The sequence below is a fragment of the Natator depressus genome, chromosome 3, assembly GCF_965152275.1.
Source record: "Natator depressus isolate rNatDep1 chromosome 3, rNatDep2.hap1, whole genome shotgun sequence".
In the NCBI taxonomy this organism is placed as follows: domain Eukaryota; kingdom Metazoa; phylum Chordata; order Testudines; family Cheloniidae; genus Natator; species Natator depressus.
The window spans coordinates 97,652,489-97,673,998 of NC_134236.1; the positions used below are offsets into that span (position 1 = coordinate 97,652,489).

The following is a 21,510-nucleotide window of genomic DNA, read 5'->3' on the forward strand; positions in this document are numbered from 1 at the left end:
AACTGACAAAGCAAGACGCTCAGTACTTCCAGAGAGAGAAAAGTGGCATCTCTAGTGCCCCCTTCCCCCGCCCCAATTATCTTCGTTCTGGGGCATCTTCTGAGGCAGGCTGTGGTGCGGGCTGGTCGCTCTGGGGAAGGAGGCAAGACACAATGGCATTTCCAACGAGAGGGTGCTGGGCGCACACACACACCCGCGCGCATCTCTCCCTCCCTCTCTAATCTCAGGCAGAGCAGCCAGGCGGCGATTGGAGGCTCCGCTCTAGGACTGCCCCACGGCCTATTGGAGTCCGCTTTGCACACTCCATGTGGGCTTGAAAAATCCCACCGCGGAAGGGGGGGGCGAGAGAGGGAGGCAGAGAGATTGCAGTCAGCCAGCCCACCAGTGCTGCCAGGAAGGAGGCTGCAAGCAGGGCGAGTTCCCCTCACGGTGCAGCAGAGGGAGGAATTGCTGAGGCGAGCTGCAGCTGCTGCCTTTTGAACCCAGAGCCGCTGAAACGACCCAGGTTGTCTAGATCCTTCAACCCCACTGTGCTCTGAGCAGTCCCGGAGCGCTCCTCATCCTCGCATCCCAGCCTGCTGCTGCTTCAATTCTCTGTTGCGCTCGCCCTCGCCTTCCCCTGGAAGATGCTTCTGGTGCAGACTCCTCTGTGAGAACCATAGGGGAATCCTTGACTCCATCCTGCGAGCTGCGTGGCTTATTCACTCCCGCTCCCCGACAGTTGTGGGGTGCTCTGGGTCAGTTCTGCACAGAACCCCAGCAGCCTGTGCCACTCTCCCCGGGAGAACTTCAGCAGACTCAACCAGCACCTCCTGCATGAGGCGTGGGGGTTCAGTGGCACCCAGGAGAAACGGGGGGTCCCCACCCCACCTGCCCATGGAGGCTGTAGCCGAGGTACTGAATGTGAGCTAAGCAATCCCTCGCTGTAGCAGAGTTTGAGTCCCCCCTCCCCTTATCCCACTTCAACGCCGCACCCCCTAGAACCCTGCAACATGCTGCCTGCCTTTGCAACAGCATGGACCCTCGCCGCTGCTTCAGGGCTCCTTCTCCTCTGTGACATCCCTCTGAAATTTGCAGAAGACAATTGTTCGGACAATTTGAAAGTGCAATAGAGGAGGAAGGACCTGGATCTCAGTGGGAGACATCAGTGCAGGTATCTCTACTGCGGTGTTATTCCCCACCCCCCAAAAAAGAAGAGAAGGCGAACTATCCCGGGGTTACTATGCAATTGCGACTGATATCTTGGTTTTTTATCATTTTGAACTTTATGGAATACATTGGAACCCAGCACGCCTCCAGGGTACGGCGACAGGGAAGAAGTAAGTGCGCAGAGATTTATACCTGCTAACTTCTAGTCCCTTCCTCGGCTATTCACCTGTTCCGTAGCCTCCTGTCTCCCCAGATCCTGCTGCCCTGGCAAAAGATATAGCCAAGAGTAGGAATTAAACTAACCCTCAGGTATTTCAACACTCAGATTTACTGAGAATGTAGTCTTTGCCTGTAGTTCATAATCATCATTATTATTAATTACTATTAATTATTATTATTATTTATTCAGGCTGGTCTGGGAGGCGATGTAACGCTTTGGACTGTATTCTTTCTAAAGGGAAAAAAATCCCCGTATATCCCCCCTTATTACAAGTGGATCAGATTAGCTCAGAATTAAATTGCAGATAACTTTCTGGAGCGATCGCATTACCCCACCCTCTGTCATTATTCAGGGATGAGGAAAAGGATATTTTTCTTTCCCGATATGGACTAACCATGTTGCTTTCTCAGGCATCTTTAACATCAACGGTGAGTCACTGGTGCTGGGCTGCTGAGATGCAGTTTGCTCACCGGCGACTTTGATAGCATTACTTGTCCTTAGTCATCAAGATTTTTCACCTGAGTTCTTGCGAGTCCTGCCGAGAAAGACCCTAGGGTTTTTTGCACCACGATTTTTTCCTAGAGTACTGAGGAGACCCCCTGGTTCTAGAGTTAAGCTCGCTACTGTGAAAACCTCATGGAATGAAGAAAGTTAATTTGTGCCTTCTTATCCCAACCCATAACAAATCAAACAGGAGCCACATGGCCTTGGGGTGGGGTGGGGTGGGGGAGATCTACAGAGAAGAAACGCAGCTGAAGAGCTTAGGTGCGTACTCCGCTGAGAGAGGATGGGTTTGCAATGCTGGGCTCAAACACAGACGGACTTTGGGCGCCGCATTGTTTTCCCGTCCAGGTTAAACTGTTCTCTTCATTTGGTTTGGCCAGTAAGGAGCCTTCGGGGTCAGAATCCAGACTCAAGGCAGAAAAAAACAACCAACCAAAAAACCCCTGAGAAGACAGCTTGCAACGAGGGGCCTGCCCAAATCTTGGGCAGTGGTGGGGAGGAAGCCCTTAGTTTTATAGTTTTCTGGGATAGTCTTCTCCGCCAGACTTCTCCCAGTCTAGTCCGTAGGGGCGTTAGGATCTGATCCAGAATCCATGGGAGCCTTTCCACTGACTTCTGTGGGCTTTGGATCAAGTGTCGGATTCCCCTCCGAATAAACTCCCGTGAGATGGAGAAGAGGGTGTGACTGACAAGTCTGGAAAAGTCTGGATGCTCGCGGTGGAGTAAGCCCCATTCTTCTCGCTCATTTCTGCCCAGGCCCCCTGATCTAGAGCGAACCCGGCTTCCTTTGGCACTTTCTAGCCACGCTGCTTGAAAGGGGCTGTTTATTTCTGTCTCTCCCGACAGCTCCTGATATGAGGGGGAAGTGTCCGAACACAACGGCCGCCTGTATTTCATCAACCAGTACACGGGGTTATTTCCTAGCTTTTGCTCCGCTTTCCCCTCTCCACCTGGGCAGAACTGTTCCTTGAAAGCTTCCATTGTATCACTGGCCTCTTGAATGCAAGCTTTGATTCACCTAAAGTGCCCTTGAAAACGTAGCTCTAGAGTGACAGCCCCGGGGGCTGAAGTCTGCCCAGTCCCCGAGTCCGCCCAGGCAGGGAGCAGGGCGGGCAAAGTAAAACACACCGGGGCGCCCGATTTATTACCCTTGGCGAGGGAACGGCTCGTGTTCTGATAGCTCCCCAGCCACTCCCGGAGCGCCTAGCGGGCATGGTCCCAAAAGGAGAGGCTGCCCTCCACAAATCAACCGGCTTCAAGCCCGAAGCAGCCTCCCTCTGCCCCGCCGGACAAGAAGGTGGAAGGAGCGATCAGTTAGGCTGGGGGGAAGAACACCCAGCTCAAACTACCCCGACGGGCTCACACCCTGGGATCTCACCCTGGCAAACTCCCACGGAAATAAGGAGTAACTCGGGGAAGCCCTCAGCGTTTGGCCTATCATAAGCGCCTAATACGCTTGGTCCTTAGCACCGTCTCCTAGGCTCCGTGCATTTGAGCCTCCTGTGGGCCACCCGCTCTGTGCCAGCAGCTGTCAAGTGGGTGGGAGGCTGTGTGCAGGGGGAGCCTCTCAGACTGTCTCTGAGTCTTTAAACTCTCCCGGGGGGGCGGCCTGGCCTGGCGGGGGTGGGGTCTACTGATGAGCACCGGGGACCACAGTCTGTTCTCTTTGCACGCACTCGCTTTATGATGAGTGGGGGTGCTTAGGGGGCGGTCCCACAGAACGGAGGATCCAGGCTCATGGTTTCTGTCTCCTTTGCGGGGGTGGGTGGGGGGGAGAAGGTTGAAGGTGGGGGCAGTAGCCACCGGGCCAGTCCCGAGTGTCTTTGCCTTTCTCCCTCTCTCTGCACCTTGCCTGCGTTTTCAGGCGCTTGTGCTGAGCTGCAATGCCGGGGGAGGTGCGACCCCTTGTGTCCTCTGCAGAGACAGACCCTCTGCAGGTGCAGATTTGAGCACGGGGCGTGAGGCCAGATCTCGGCTATCGCCCCGCAGGCTGCTGGCTCAAGAGCTACCGAACAGGGAGGCGGTAGTGTCCACAGAGCGGCCCCAGTCTGATCAGCTCAAGGGCCCGGTCCTGCTCCCATGAAGTGTTGCTACTGATTGCAATGGGGGCAGGATGGGTCCCTAAGCGCTTGTATCTGGAAAGAATAAAGGCGAGTAAAGCGACCAGGTGACGCAGAACAGCTGTTTACACCACATGGTGGAGATTCATTTCTTATCCTTTGGACAAACTAATCAGGGAAAGCAAATTAGGCAAGGGATTTACATCAAAGGCGGCCGAGCTCATTGGGTCTTTGTGTTTCAGAAAGGGCCCGATATTCACCAAGAGCCAGAGCCATAATTTTCAAATTCGAGTGCCTAAAATCGGCTACTAAATCTCTGTTTAGGCACCTAAATAGGAGTGGGCTTCTTTATAAAGCACCTGTAGCTCCAATGGGATTTGTGGGAGCTCAACACTGCTGAAAATCAGGCCATTTTTATTAGGCGTTTATGATAGATTTAGCTGCCTAACTAGGTAGCCAGGTTTGAAAATGCTGTTTCAGATGTTTAACTGAAGAATGGATTAATTTTTGTAATTTTTCATAGGTCTAAAATGCCATAGTTAAACTAGAGACATGCTAGAGAGCTCTGTAACATAGCATAACAAGATCAACTTAGTGGAAGCTGAAGCTAGAAAAATTCATACCAGAAAAAAGGCATACATTTTTGATAGTGAAGGTAATTACCCATTGAAAGAGCTTACCTAAGGGATTGTCATTCCCTTGAAGTCTCTAAATCAAGATTGGGCATCTCTCTGAAAAATCTGGTTTAGTTCCACTACCAGGTATTGGGTATAAGGGAGGAGCTACTGGGTGAATGTATACTGTGTGTATTATGCAGGAGGTCAGACAGGATGATCACAATAGTCACTAGCCTTAAGACCTATGGTTTGACACTAGTGAATCTTTGAACTTGAAAATGATTAAGTGTGGATAAGGAAAACAACTGAAAAACCAATCTGTTTAGTCCACATAAGATTTGCTCTTGACTTGTCATCTGCTTTACACTTCAGGGAAGCCTGATCTTTAAACCTGTTATTAGGAAAGCACTTTCAAAATTCAGTTTATTTATTTATTTATTTTTTAACAAAGGACAGAATACTTACAAACTAGCAATCAATCAATCAATCAGTATGCCTGTATTTTCTCCTTTTATTAAATATCCAAACCACTTTATTAATTACATTTTCGATTTGCCCTTTTTAAAAAACAGATGATTCAAAATACATTGGGCCAGCTCCTTGGCTGGTATAAATTGGTAGAGCGCCATTGGTGACAACTGAGCTATGCTGCTTTATAAACAGCAAGAAGATCTGGCCCTGAAACTCTAACTTATTTTATGTAGTAATACAACGTTCTGTAAAGTGTTTTTACCAGCACAAAAGCTTGATCCTGCATTCCTTGCACAAGTAAAACTCCCACTGAAGTTAATGGACATTGAGAGTGTTCAGTCTATTTTATGATCAAGTTAAATGCCCTGTCCTGCAGGACTTAGAAAGACAAAACTCCCACTGGAGTCAACAACGGAGTGTGGACAAGGGTCCGGGTCCTAATTCAGACATAAGTGACACAATGGGATAACAGTTCAAACACAAGGACACAGTTAGCAAAGGGATCAGTTGTTTTTATTCTGATAAGAACACTAACGGTTAACAAATTAAGTTGTTTATTCAGGCTCTGCGTGAGAGATTAACTTGATCAGAGCGTAGACTGACGTAGATAATAGAGTAATATTATAAACATGGCAGTAGATACAGAATTGCACAAAAAGGAATAGGATTAGGCAAAGTGAGTTATAAATTCAATGATTGTTCCACAGACCCTACATATGGGACCAGGGATATTTGTTCTGTGTATAAGAGGCAGCTAATGATATTGTTGTGATGCACAACTGACATGCAGGTGTGGATTAGTGGGACATCCCTCCTGCTTCCTTTGTTTCTTCCCTGGTGTGATTGCATGTTCACAACAGCTAGTGATCATGTACAATTGTAGATCTCCCTTCAGCGGACCATAGTAACCATTGTTAATTGAGGCCTGTCAGGGTTCCCTCCCCACTCTGAACGCTGGGGTACAGATGTGGGGACCCACATGAAAGACACCATAAGCTTATTTCTACTAGTTTAGGTTAAAACTTCCCCAAGGCACAGATCCCTTCTTGTCCTTGGACAGTATTCGCTGCCACCACCAAGTGAGTTAGACAAAGATTCAAGGAAAAGAACCACTTGGAGTTCCTGTTCCCCAAAATATTCCCCCCAAGCCTCTTCACTCCCTTTCCTGGGGATGCTTGAGAATAATATCCTCACCAATTGGTACAGGTGAGCACAGACCAAATCCCTGGGTTTTTAGGACACTAAAACCAATCAGATTCTTAAAAAAAACCCAGTACTTTATTATAAAGAAAAAAAAGTAAAAGAATCACCTCTGTAAAATCAGGATGGAAGGTAATTTTACAGGGTAATCAGATTCAAAACACAGAGGATTCCCCTCTAGGCAAAACTTTAAAGTTACAGAAAACAGGGATAAACCTCCCTTTAAGCATAGGGAAAATTCACAAGCTAAAACAAAAGATAATCTAACACATTTCCTTACTATTACTCACTATTCCTGTAAATTTAGATGTATCATTCAGTAGGAGATGGATTACTTGCTTGGTCTCTCTCTTTGTCTCCCGAGAGAACACACATAGAGCGCAAAAACAAAGCCCTCCCCCTCGGGCCCCGATTTGAAAGTATCTTCTTTCCCCATTGGTCCTTCTGGTCAGGTGCCAACTAGGTTAATTGAACTGATTAACCCCGTACAGGCAAGGGGATTCTGTACCTCTGGCCAAGAGGGATTTTATATTACTGCATACATAAAGGTTGTTGCCCTTCCTTTTATATTTATGACAAGGCCTCAGTCCTGCAAACACTTATGCAAATGCTTAACTTTAAGTACATGAGTAGCCCCACTGAAATTAATGGTGAAAAGCACATGCAGTAAGAGCTGGTAGGAGCAGAGCGTGGCTGGATTTCTACACCAATAACAAAATGGTGACACATAAAGGAATTGCTGTTTAAAACACTCCAGCATTTTGTTGTGTAGCTGCATTTTTAACTCCCTCGCTGGAGGACACCATTCATGTGGAAGTAAAATGTACATTTTTTTATGTTTTTGACAAGAAAAGACACGGCTTCTACAAAGCACGGTGTAATTTTTTTAAAATGTGCACTTACACATTGGAAGATTAATTTATTTGACTAGATATTTCCACCCACCAAATACTGAAATACATATTTTTTAAAAAAAAAAAGCCAGAACGTATTGAAGTTGATATGGAAATTTGACATGGCCTTCACAGCTGTAATATGCCACAGGTTCACTATGCCATAGGTGCTGTCATCCTAGATGCTTTATGCTTATTAAAGAAAGAAAATAAAGATTGTTACACCAACATTTCTAAACAGCCATCTGACGAGCAAACAGCCATCAGGCAAGCTGAATCTGTCCTTGGGAGGATTAAATGATCCATTGTGCATTTTCTTTCAAAGTATACTTTGTGTGCTCGCCCGATGATGTTTTCTCTCTGAGGATTGTACCGTTGTATTGGCAGAGTAAATGATTTGCTGATGACAAGTCTATCTTTTTTTTTCTGGTGAAAGTATATTCCACATTTTGGGGGGTCAGATCCTATTCCTCTTGAGGCAGACAACAAAATTCCCATTGTGTTCATTAGAAGCAAAAGCCAACCCTCTGTGAAAGACCCATAGCAATGTTTCATCATACTCTCATGAATCACCGCCATCTTCAGCAACAGCAGCATTTAAAACAATAGAATATATTGCTGAAGTCAATGGAAGTATTTCTCCTCCGACATTCTAAGCATGATTTCTTTGGCTTGGTTAATTTCCTGTTATATATATATATATACACATAAAAATACGTTTTTAATATAGTTACATATCATGAAATTATATGCATTATAATACTGCTGCTTTTTAAATCCCCAAATCTATCCTGAGAATAGAGGATCAGTATGAAGCACTCATAGTGTCAACATAATTGTGTGTAGTTTGAAATTTAAGCTACTGAGGCAATCACTTGCTATAGTTAAAATTACAATTGAACTGAAAAAATAGTTGTATACTTACAAGTTCTTGATGCCCCGAAACAAGATTGTGTAACAAGATTTTTAAAAAGCCTCCATCTTTCATCTGAAATGTATTAAATATTCTTTTTACAATGGTTTTAGAGTTTAAACCTGCTTCCATTGAAGGCAATGGAAAAACTTGAATTGACTTCAGTGGAGCAGGACTGAGACCTTAGTCTTCAGGACCTCAAGAAAGGATTTTGGGTTTAGGAGAAATCCTGTATTTGAGTACTTGCAGAGTTTCCCAACCCCTGTGTGGGAGTTACCCATGTAGGAGGACACAAGGCTCTGTCCTTTTTGTATCTAGGCTTGTAGTACATCTGGTAAGCTGAACTTTCTCACATATATAAAAAAGAATAACGATTTTACCACTTTAGCCCATTGTACCAACTCGTCCACTGAAATTTCCACTGATGCCAATTGATTTAGCTCAGTGATGAATGTGTCCCTTTAAGAATTGATATTAGTGTGACAAATCCTGAAGTCCTCAGTCAGTTTTTACTGACTGACTTCTTACTCTGGCAAAATTCTCACAGAAGGCAATGGAAGTTTTGCCTAATGAAATGAAAGTAAGGACTTCAGGATCTGGCTTATTCATTATCCATTGCTTAGCCTGTTTGGATCCTTTTCTTTGTGAATAATACAAGCATTCTTCTCATGTCACCATAACTATCACCCAGCTATTCACTGAGATTATTGGGGTGTCCAAATTTTAGTTTTTATCATGTAAGGACCAAAGGCCACTGGGAAATCTCATCTGCTAATATCCAGGGATCTCATAAGAACTTTTTCCCCTGGCCAATATTTTAAGTAAATTGCCTTATCTTGGCCTTGAAATAAATTATAACATGCAATAGTCTGGTTAAAGATATCAAATAACTGATAAAAGAAAAATTTCTCTCATTTGTAATTTTGGAATCAGAGCGAGACAGCATCATTTTGCCATCTTTGTACCCAAATTATTCATAACAAAATGCTCTTATCAGATAACAGGAGGCAGCTGAAACCATACACAGTTATATTAAAGTCTGTCTGCTTGCTGTTACCACAAGGAATGCCTCAGAAAAAATTATTCTGAAGAAATTCCACCATGCAAAAACAGTCCAGTTTTCCAAGAAATGCTAAAGTAATGCTTTGTAGATAATTTAAAAAGTTGGACTTTTGGCAATGGGAAAACTTTTCATACTGGGCATTGGAAATAATTAATTATTAGACACTTTTTGTCAAAATAGAACATTCCAACAGGATTTATTTAAGATTGCCTTAACAACAACATTTTTGTAGCCAATAGTAATCAGAGTCATACATAGTGCTGTTGTTAAAAAATAATAATAATAATAGAGAGAGAGAGAGAGACAGAGACAGAGAGAGAGAGAAACTTAATTGTATCGTACGACAAACTGGTTAATATATATATATTTTATCTGGTGCATTTCATTACTACTTTTTGTGATTAAAAATAACACACATCGAACTAAGGAGCATCATCATTTAAGCCCTTCCAGTCATGCAGAACAATATCACTACCAAGGAGACTGAGACTGCAGCACCAATGAAGTTAATCAGAATTTTCCTATTGACTTGGGTTGACTGAACCCATCCTGGTCTCCATAGTAGCGTTGTTACTTGGTATGTTACAGACTCACTGAACAAAATAATGGTTGGTGACAACAGAAAAAAAATATATTTACATTTAGAAAATTAAAATAAAACCCTGAAAGATGTGTCTAAACTAAATAGTGTTAACATATAGCTATAAACTTCACCCTCCTCCCACCCAGCCTCACCCTATTGTTTGTCCCCCTCACCCATTGTCATGATTTATATTTAGACTTGAAAGATCTCTTAGACAGGGGCCCTGACTCTTGACATATTCTATGCATGCACAGAAGATTCTTGGGCACTGTAAAATAAAATAGCTTATAGGTTTGGTCTAGAATAGTGATGGGTGAATCCCTTTGGTCTACCACTTGGGCTGGAAATCTCATGAATACAGACATATGTGATTTCCATGGCTTCCCAGCATATGCCAGGTTAGAAACACCTAGAGAATAGATCTCTCTAGGGAGTGGGCACTAGTGACTAAAGAAAGCTGTAGTAATCTTCCACTGAGGCAGCTGCTGAGGACAGGAAAAAGCTGGATGAGGATGTGACAAACACAAGGTAGGAACCTTGGGAATAGCACAAATCCTTTGTCAAGACATAAGATATGTCTACACTGCAATTAAAAACCTGCAGCTGGCCCATGCCAGCTGACTCTAGCTCGCATGGCTCAGGCTAAGGGGCTGTTTAATTCTGGTGTAGTTATTTGGGCTTGTGCTGGAGTCTGGCCTCTGGCATCCTGCGAGGTAGGAGTATCCCAGAGCTTGGGCTGCAGCCTGAGCCGGAACATCTACACTAAAAGAAAAGGAGTACTTGTGGCACCTTAGAGACTAACCAATTTATTTGAGCATGAGCTTTCGTGAGCTACAGCTCACTTCATCGGATGCATACAAAGGTGCCACAAATACTCCTTTTCTTTTTGCAAATGCAGACTAACACGGCTCTTACTCTGAAACATCTACACTGCAATTAAATAGCCCTTTAGTTAGCAGACACAGGCCAGCCACAGTTGCAGTGCAGACATACCCTAAAACTCTTTCTTTCATTTGCCCCTCTGTCACCCACACAAGGCCCTGCAAGCTTCATTATCATAATTCATGAGTGGTGCAGCTCTCCTGGCGGTAGCAATGATGAAGCTGCAATATAGGTAGGACTGAAACATTTTTACGACAGTGTAATCTCAGACAACCCTGCAAGATCAGGCCCTGTTTTAAGTGTATAGCTGTAACTGGATGAAAATGCAAACCAGAGATGTAGGAGTAACCAGCTGGTATAGCAATACCTGTAGTATGCCCCTTGACGCTCACATAAAATATCAACACAAAACAAAGCTGGTAAAACATGACACATTAATATGTTTATAAAGTTTATGTGTGTTATTGGCACACCCAGTAATCCCAACCAGATTGATGATAGGTTACTCTAATAACAACATTTTTGATTCATACCAGTTCAAACAGAGGGAGGAAAATCAGCCAGTGTCTGCACAGCGTGCCTCCCACACACACTTGACTGCATTATTGCATTGCTTGTTCACTGAGGTTACAAAGATCAGTACTGGCAAGTTGTTCCTAAACTTTTTCTAGGCTATTGAAGAAAGGAGGTTTACTTATTTTTTTTTTTCATATTACATTGCTGAATAGGATATTATTCTACATCCTCAATATAGAACTAAAGGAGGCCACAGGATATTTATTTAACATGAGAGTTGGAGGGAAATATTTGTATATGCATTTGCTAAACAGCAGCATTACTAGATCGGCGTGACTATTGCAATAAATATTAATATCAGAGTAGCATCGAGAGGCCACAACTGAGACCATCCCTCTTTGTGCTAAATGCAGTACACCCACATAATAAGAGACAGTCCCCACCCTGAAGAACTTAAAATCTAAACAAACAAGACTGACAAAGGACGGGAAGGGAAACAAAGACTGTTTCTGCAAACATTTGTTTGCAATTTGAAATGAATTGGCTTTGTCTTTAGTCGTGCCGGCTTTGTGTTCATGTTCCATGAATGCTCTCGCAAGCTAGCTTTGCTAGTGTTAATACTTGTGAAAAGTGAATTTTAAGCTCAGCTGCTCCAGTATAGTCAGAAGTGAATATAAAATTCTATGTTGTAAAATTTGTAGTTCATGCTTTGTTACGGCCAAGTGTGTGTGAGACCTGAGGCCCTGGTTAGATATGTGACTTAAGTGTGACATCGAGGGAACTAAAACAATACCACATGGTGTAAGTAATTAACCAATATGATGCTGTTTTTAAATATTCGCAGCAAACCATTCATGAAGGATTTGCTGGCCACAAATGATTTGCTAAAGAAAGTGACAAACAGTTTTGACTAAAGAATAAATATAAGCAAATTGCTAACTATTCCTCAACTGTTCATGAACAGAAAATGTCACAGGATAAATTGTCCACTCTGAATCATTCACCCAACTGTAATCATACATTCAACGCACTATGTAATGCTGCTCTCTCTGTAGGAATCACACACTTCTTTCAATTACACTATTCACTTAGGGAAAAGACTAAGGGTCCAACACTGCTAAGTGACCTCATTTCCCAGTGAAATTAATGGGATTTGAGAGTATTTGACCCCTTCATTTCAGTTTATCATACAGAAGTGTCCCTTTAAATTTTTTTTCTTAAGTATTGAATATCTCAGAACAACATACATTGTCCCATAACAGAATGGATGAGCTGGGATCTCAGCCAATAGTGCAACAGAGACCCAAATTATATTTGAGTATATCACAGTTGTGTGATCTCTTCAAGGGCCAGATTGTGGTAGGAAGGGTAGAAAGGGTTGGAAGGAGGTCTCAAGGATTCTCCCTTCCTGTATCTCCTCCCTAGGCAAGGACTGGTTACACAGATGACCACAAAAGTATCTAGAGTTCAAGGCCTGCACAAGTGGGTACAGTGTGGCAGGTAAAAATAGTCCTGTTCCCATTTGTGTCAGCAGTGTTGGCCAGCCACAGAGAGAGCTGTATACCATACTCTGTCAAGATGTGGTGCAGAGACCACACATCTCTTCCTGAAGCACAGTTCTTACCCTGGCTCCCACTGGAGCAGGGCCACTCACTCCAGCCTCAAGATAAGCCACAACAGAGCCCAAATTAAGTAGATTAATCTGAGATTTTGAGGGCAGATTGTCTGGAGCCCTGCCTCATTCAGCATGCACTGGCTTTCACTGTTGAAAATGTTGAGCCCATCATAAGATGTTTGCCACAGTGCTGATGATGTGGTCAGATTGACAGGGAGTCAGGTAACGTTACCTGCCTTTGGATGGTCTAAGGAGTGGGGAAATGTGGTTATCAGTGATGCTAAGGAGGTAGAGGCTGCATTTCCCCCAATGATACCCATGCAGCATGTTCACTGACGTTAATAGTAATTATGGTGTATTCCTGAGGGAGAATAGGACTTTTAAAATGCGTATTCCAACATTCTAATTGCAAATCAGAAAAAGAACCCCATTTTTCACTAAATAATCTTCATTAACATAGCAAGACCATTCTGGACATGTGCCTGATTAAAATGTGGTCTTTCATTAGAGTTCACTGTTGACCATTGACTTTCATAGGGACTGGATCAGGGTGAATTACTTCACAAAGCTGAAGAGCCTGATGCTGCTCTCAGATACACTTGAATCCAGAATCAAGTAGCTCCATTGAAATCCATGGAGCTATACCAGTAAAAAAACCTGCGTGAGATCAGTGTCCCGCCCTAGCGTTCAGACATTACCAGTGACATGCACCCTCATAAATTAAAAAGCATGATCATTGCTGGGGGATTTTTGTTCACACTCAGTGGCGGGAAGAGCAGCAATGTATGCAGTCTGTATTTCCTTTGAGAAAGGTGCTAGTAAAGGGAGGGAGAGTATCCACCCACAACAGTCATTTGTAAATAAGACTTCTGCAAATTGTCATTAAATAGGGTGGGAGCAACACTTGTGTTGCTTTCCTCCTGCTAGAATTTCTCACCTTGCCCACACAGCACAGTGTTGATGACTACAGCAGACTCTCTGATGTCTCACGTTTTCTCACTTTGCCACCTTCCCAGTCCTAATTAGCATCTAGGCTTTCCCCTGCCCCCAGTAATTTACATGTGTTGAATTTGGTGACTGTTTCAGAGAGTGCTGATGTTCCCAGAGCAAGAAAAATCTTTTGACCTCCTGTCCTGGGATCTCCCAGCAGCCAAGTGTGTAAGGTTGCCCATGTGCATGTTTAAGGGATGAGGCTGACTAAAGGACAAGGTACATGTACCAAACAGGAGAAGTGGGGAGGGAGGGAGGAAGAGAGGATGAGAGCAGCAACCACACTGATACTTAGGCTAAATAATAATATGCTCAGCTTGAGAGTTTCTATTTCTTTAAACATTTTAAATTATTTTAAAAATTCCCTATCAAACCACCATGCTTTCTTAAATACCTAGTACCGCCCTCCTCCTAGAACAGGTGATCCTGAGTTCACTGATGATTCTTTTCTGTTAACTAATATCCATGAGTGTCCTTCCCTCTGAGGTACTGCCCCATCATGGACCGCCATATCACTGAGCCCAGCAGGGACCACTGAGCCGGAGACCACTGTCTCTATTGCTCTCCAGGAGCAGGGTAGAAAGTCCGTTGGTTAATTATGGAGCACATGCACTGTAACTCAGAGCTGTGAAAATTGTCTCGAGGCGTGCCCACTCCATAACCACTCCAAATTCCCGCACCGTCCCCAGCCAGTACCACAGAACACCTCAGTGCCCAGACTGCTGACTTAAGTGTAGCTAGCCATCTTTTTTCCACACTTTGTGCACATCTCTATTCTCTATCATAACTGCAACTGAATAGCGTCCATTAAAGGAAAAAGCCACCTCCCTTTCTTGGCCTGCTATGGAGCATTAAAATATAACATGTTCCGTGCATGTGAATTTACTGGAGAAATGTGTTAGTTTGAAGCCACTGAAATGAAATTCCTCTCGTTCTCAGCAGGAAGCAAGTACTGTATTCAGTATATTCTGTCAGTGTTTCTCCACTTTCTTCTAGGTAGCCTGTACTGATGAGGGGGTAGTTGAGACTCCAACCCATTCAGTCCTTGGCCTCTTGCTGAGGCAGCCAGCAGGGTTGCCAGTTCTCAGAGCAGTTTTTATAGGGTGGACACATCTAAACAAATATCAGATGACAGAACTCTGAAGTCAAAACCAACCAGGGCTAGATTTCAACTGGCGATTTATTGGTAAAAGTCATCAGCTCCTATTACCTATTCACTGAGCCATCTGGTCCTTTGGCTTCAAACAATTATAGGGACTATTTTTGTTCCTATTGGCATTTTGTTGCTGGCTACAGTGGGAGCTGGGGAAGGCCTTCAACTTTCCAACTTTCTGTCCATGTGCATCCAGGTTTCCATGAGTGTCTGTGGTTCTCCTTTTAAAGTAAGCTAGACATTAACAAATTGTCTTTGGATATAAAAAACTGTAATTCTGATTCTTCTCTCACTTACACCAGTCTTTATGGCTTCAGTGGAGTTACTCCCGATTTACACTGGCCAGAGTGAGAGCAGAACCAGCTCCAATATTCCTTATGCCTGGGTCATTGCTGCAGAACCCTGAGAGCATTCATGCCATCCCAGCATACATATAGATATAATAGAGTTGTCTGGATGCTTTTAAGTTATTCACCATTGAAACAGACTTCAAAGTTTCAAATTCTAAAATTGAAATAACAAAGAAGAAGAAGAAGAGGAAGAAGAAGAAGAAGAAGACGGGAGCCAGCTGCCAGGTGAACCACCGTTTTCACCAGTTCATGGGAATCTCCTATACATATTTTACTACCTTTAGTGCACTTTCTTTGCTTCTTCCGTAAATATATTCCCCATGATATAAATGAATAGCCTGCAAGCACAGTAAAGTTAATATAGAAGAATAAATCTCAACTGTCGAATGTCAGGTCAGAAATATAAACCCTATCTAATATGCCAGGTCAGAAAGGAAGAATACTTTCAGCTGAAACTAGCAAATACTTTCCAGCACAGAGCACTCACTTTTTTTCCCTCTAAGAAATGTGCTGCTACTAATAAGACGAGTTCAACAGTCTCCTTTTAGAACCTCCGAAAGGAAAATAAACATGCAGAACAGAGTTAATTTATAAAATGCTCCAACGTTTATCTTGGCAGCGCCGTTTCGGGCAGTGAGATTTCTCTCTCTCACACATGCACACGCATGCATACAGCCCCCACGCCCCCCCGTTGGCACGCACGTCTTATAACAAGGGCAAATCCTACAAATAATAGATATTAGAGCAGGGCTCTACTCTGCTTTGAGTTAACAGGACAAATCCCCAGATCCTTATTCAAGCAAAATTCCCAGTTTGAAATTAATGAAAATTTTACCCAAGCAAGGCCCTGACCCTGCAAACACTTTTGCAAGGGACTGATCCAAAATCCACTGATGTCTTTGTTTTGACTTTAGTGGGCTTAGTGTGTATCTTTACCCATGTGAGTAGTCCCAAGGACTCTCTGAGACTGTTCCTGGGAATAAAGTGAATCATGTGCATAACTGTGTGCAGGATCGAGGCCTAAGACCCAAGGGCCCAATCCTGCAAAGTAGCAAGCACCTCGGGAGAGTTCAGTGAAGTCAATGGTAAATTCAGGGCACTCAGCACCTTGCAGGCCTGGGCCCTAAGTAAACATCCACAATTGTTTGGCGTTCTCCCATCTCTTGCAGCAGCTGCCTTCCTTACATACAGTTTATTTACTTCAGGGTCTGCAAAACAAACAATCACTTCCCTTAAGATTAGCAGTGAGAGCGAAGTTTTTACAAGGGTAAAATACAAAAGTGGTTCTCAACCACTGTACGTGAATGACTCTTATTCTAGAAGTACCTTTTTGTTATGCAATCCCACCGTGTTACAGAAGGCAGACCCTGAAATATTAAGATCAACATAAGAGTGTAGCAACAAAGCCGTATTTTTTCCCTTCCTTTTTTTTCCCCTCTGGGAAAATGCCAGTGATTTCCAGCACTCATTCTGACAACTGTTCTGCTGTAAATATTTAGAAGAATCCTTTCCATTAGAGATTAAACAAAGTGTAAGTAACTGTTCCTAAGTGATAGCTCTTATTAATGTTTGTAGCCGTAGGCACTATACAAACTTATATGTGGTGTACCTCAACACTCCACATAGAAAAAGACAAGATAGAAGGCAGGAGCCAGAATGAAGTGTAATTTGAGCTTCACTGTGTTATCGTTATAAATAATCAGTGCAGAGACAGCATTCTGTAATGTGTGTACACAATGTTTGGAGATCTTCCTAGATAGTAACTGGCAGATCATGCTAAGGAAGTACACCAACCAGTACATTTTAAAATGATATATATCAAGCTGAAAATATATTCTTGTACAAAGGTCTCACAGTCCCGAGTTGGATTTTTTCTTTATATGGTCAGCATCTGTGAAAAATAAAGGGCAAAAAAAGTCTTTGCATGAACAAAAATACCATATCTTAATGTCACACATTAAAATATAAAATAATTACTCTGTCAGCAAGGTCTGTGCCTTAGGATCACTAATCTGGTGGAACTCACTACTTGTATCATATTCCATGCTTTCCTGTTTGAACAGTGTTTGAAGTGTTTATGGTGTGCTCTGATATTATAGATGGTGAAGTGGTTAATGGCATAAGTGGCCTCAGGACGCAATGAGGCTCTGTAGTGGTAACATTTACAGGGTCTTCACCACACTGGAGCCAATTTGGAGGTGAGAGGAGAGACTGATTTGTGAGTGATGTGGCATTTGTGAAGATCCATAGGCCCATTACACTGGGGAATTTAGTAGCTGAAAATATACCCAGGACGCTGTGAAGAGGATGAACATCATGCATATTATATTTCTATATCATTGCAGAATTTAGTTATCTTAAATAGTGAAAGGTTTTGATCCTGATTCTGTGGTCTTTACTCAGTTTCTTACCTCAGCTTGAAATCAATGAGAGTTTGCCTGAGTAAAGACTAAGTAAAACACTGAATAAAGAAGGACGGTAGGATTGGGCCCCAGGTTTACAGTATTGTACTCCTCACTCGGGGGTTTTAGTTTTCATTGGGAACCTCCCCTTTCTCAGTTCCTTGCACTGTGTGACACTGTCCTTCACTATTGGGTCATAATTTTCTTGGTAGTGCTCCATTCAGAGGAGATGTGTATAGTAAAGCTTGCAGAAGGTGGCAGTGCTATGTACAGTGTCTCACGTTTCCAAGGTTGGAAGGCCTGTAGCTGACCTAGGCTATCTGCCTTTCAAGGTCAGGTACTCAGAAATCATCTATGTAAGTTATTTCTAGTGCTCCTATCATCATAGTATGGAGGTGTCAAGAGGCAGGCTGCTCTCTCTTTTCATGGGACTCCTCCCTCTCTTATGGAAATGTTCTGAACCATCCTCAGCAGGTCAAAACTTAAAGGTGGGCTTTCAAAAGAAGTCCCTTGCCCTCCTCTCTGACAGAAGAAGGTTGTCAGGAGGGTGTCAGGCAGTGGGGGTGAAGAGGAATACAACGGTTACTTCAGGTTTGTCTATGCTGGGCACTGAGTAAATGGGGCTAATGGGGCAAAAACCCCCGCCAGTGAAGGACCTGCAGCAAGTTGCTTAAGCATGTGCTTGACTTTAAGCATGTGAGTAATCTCTTTGACTTCATTGGAACCATTCACATGTTTAAAGTTAGGCATATGCTGTAAGTATTTTGCTGAATCAGGGCTGATGTCACAACTATGTAGTGTGGCTGAGGTATTGCAGGGTGCAATACCACCTGCTGACACTGAGGAAATGCCTGGTGGGATTGGAGCTACCTCTGGTGGGCCTTCTGGTTCCCAGACTTTAGGTGGCAGAGGGAAGAAGTTTAGAGTGGCAAGGGTTTCTGTAGGGCCAGCTCCACATAGGGAGAGCAGAGGGTTGTCTGAGATGTTTCCTGCTGCCCCTGCTCCTGTATTATCATACCCAGCAACAAGTAAGGGAAATTTCTGAGCCTGGTGGGGGTGTTGGAATGAGGGGAAGAGTTTTGAGGGGAAGGGTTTTGAGCTTGGAGATAGGTTTTCTAAGCCAGGTGGCCTGTATGTGGGTGGGTGGTGTATTTGGGATCTGTGATTATCAGGCAGGAAGGATACGGAGCCCAGGGAGTGGTTCTGAGTGTGAAGAAGTTACATGGGAAGAGGATGGGTTCTCAATCTGGGGAATAGATACATTGGCGGGGATTGGGTTGAAAAGTGCAAAGGGGAATTGGGGTCACGTATAGCTAGTCATAAAATGTCAACATTAAAAATGTTGGTGCAATTTTTAACCAAAATTTTGAATTGCTGTCAATGGAAATAGTTTCCTGTCTGAACTAGTGATCCAATGGAAATAAGGTGTATGTTTTTAACAGTAAGAGTAATTATCCGTTGGAACAACTTATGAGGGGTCATGGTGGATTCTCCCTCAGTGACTATTTAAAATCAAGATTGGATGTTTTTCTAAAAGATCTGCTCTAGGAATTATCTGTGGACGTTCTATGGTCTGTGTTTTCTAGGAGGTCAGATTGCATGACCAGAATGGTCCCTTCTGGCCTTGGAATCTATCAAACTAAGGTGATCTTTCAGCAGCAAGTTAGGCAAAGACTATGTCATTCTGGAGAGATGTATTTTTTTTAATATATTATTTTTTGTAGCATAGTCAAATTAATGTATTATTTAAGGTTGAATTTGGTAACACAAACATCCTTAGTGTTACTGGTAGTTTTATAATTTATAATAATAACTTATAATAATAATTGGTACATACATAGAATTTCATCTTTTCAAAATATCCTATCCAAATATCAATTAATTATTTCTCTAATTACCCTCATGGCAGATTGGTAAGAAGATATTATTGCCGTTTGACAGATGGGGAAACTGAGGCAGGGAGGTTAATGTCTAAGACCAACGTTTACAAATGAGAGTGGCCTAATTTTCAGAGATGCTGAGTACTTACAACCCTTGCTGAAGTCAAGAAGAGCTGCAGTGCTCAGCGCCTCTGAGAATCAATGGCTTATTGATGTAACTAAGGGCATTTTACAGCTCTGCACCTTTCTCGCTCAGGGGTGTGAAAAAACACCCCCCTGAGCACTGCAAGTTTCAGCGCTGTAAAGTGCCAGTGTAGACAGTGCACCGGCACTCGTGCTGCGGCAGGGCTTTAACATTACCAGTGAAGACGTGCCCTTAGGAACAAATTCACTACTGCTGTAATTTGGTGCAACTCCATTGACTTCAGTGGAATTGTTCCAGTTTACACTATTGACTAATTTGGCCCTAAATATGGATCTAGGGGCCTAAAGTTGGAAGTATGGGCCTAAGCAACTTGCTTAAGGTCCCAAAGTAAGGAAGAGGCAGAGAGCGGTTTTGAATTCTAGAGCACCTAGTTCCTGGATGCTTGCCACTCAAGTCTGGCCCATCTGCCCCTCTGTAAATGGAAACAGAGGGACAGATGAGCCACACTTGAGTGGCACTGCACCCACAATTGATTTGGGGGCCCTCTCAAATGAGGGGGCCTGGGGCAAACTGCCTCTCCCTCCTACCCCCCGGGCAGCCCTCAATGCGAGAAATGTTCTGCTGCAACAGAGACGGGGGCTTGGGGGTCAAAGCAGGATAGTCCCATGAAATACGGGACTGTTGGGAGGTCTGCACTCATTCCTTTAGATCTTAAACCTTCTAATCATGAGGACCACATCTTAGCAGAGATCATCTAGTGGACCAGTACCCCACCCAGTCATGATTCTGCAGTGAAAACTAAAGGGATTTTTTTCAGTGATTTTCTCTACCTCTGCCTTTTATCTTGTGCTTTTATTTACACCTACATAAGGTGCATGCAAAGTGGGTGTAAAACACTCCCAGTTCAGAATGGTAGCATTTTGCACAGGTGTCAATGACTACACAAGGTATAGGGTAGCAAAGAATCCAGACCTGCATTTCCATTACACTAGCAATCGCCTGAAAGAGATGCAAAAACTCTATGGAAAGAAAGTCCAGAAAATTGAAGTTAGATCTACTGAAGGGATATGCTGATTTCTTGTTTGGACAAGTCAACTGTGCATCAAACTCACTAAACCTTTTCCTTATGCAGACACTACTTAAAAGAAAAAGATTTCTAGTGCCAAGGTGAAAAGGAACAACAGACATGTGAAAAAGAGATATATGTGAAAGATGGATGCTATGGCTTTTAGGCTCTTAACTTGAAAAAGTTGTTCCTTCTGCCTTTTGAAAGGACAGGAGGACTTTCACCGTTTCCATTCCACCTATACAAAGCAGCTTTACATTCCCTTAAATAAGGCACTCATTAATTAATGCAGCAAACTTACATGGTGTGAAAAAGGAGCAAACTGCATAGCAGATGTGTGATACTGAACAACTGTATGGACAGATGGTCTGTATCTGGAAAAAGTATGTAGTTTTCATTTTTCTTTTGTTGTGCCAATAATTTCATGCAACAGGAAGGAAAGTCTGTTGAATTGCTTCAGAGCAGTTGGTTAGACCAACAAGAGAAAAATTATGTGAAATCAAAAGGGTGGTTTCTAACCTGATTTTTGAGACCCCCCCACCCTTGTTCTACACAGATGTATTTGCTTTTATCCAAAATTATTTCTTTCTCTTTTCTATTGGTCCTCAGAGTCAGACTGATGAGCATCATAAAGCTCACTGTTAGCGACGAGACCATAATACTGCTGATGCTCTCCCATGAAAAGTGCTAATGCCATCCATTGACTCATCAGTGTATAGTAGCTCCAGCCAAATGAATTATGTTGGGGAACAACATCTGACTATGTCTAAAGGGACCGTAAGGATTATGTTACTGAAAACAGAAATAACACCATTGCTTTCAATGTCTCTAAATTATT

The 21,510-nt window shown here is 43.2% G+C and overlaps 1 protein-coding gene across 1 annotated transcript in view; it reads left to right on the forward strand.

Moving 5' to 3' along the window:
- Nucleotides 1-379: 379 nt before the first annotated feature.
- The window catches only part of RSPO3 (R-spondin 3), an 84,819-nt gene continuing 63,688 nt past the window's right edge, over nucleotides 380-21,510 (forward strand). Inside the window, exon 1 of the mRNA XM_074946935.1 lies at nucleotides 380-1,319. Within this exon, the coding sequence (XP_074803036.1) occupies nucleotides 1,223-1,319 (97 nt within the window). The 5' untranslated portion in view covers nucleotides 380-1,222. The remainder of the gene's footprint in view (nucleotides 1,320-21,510) is intronic.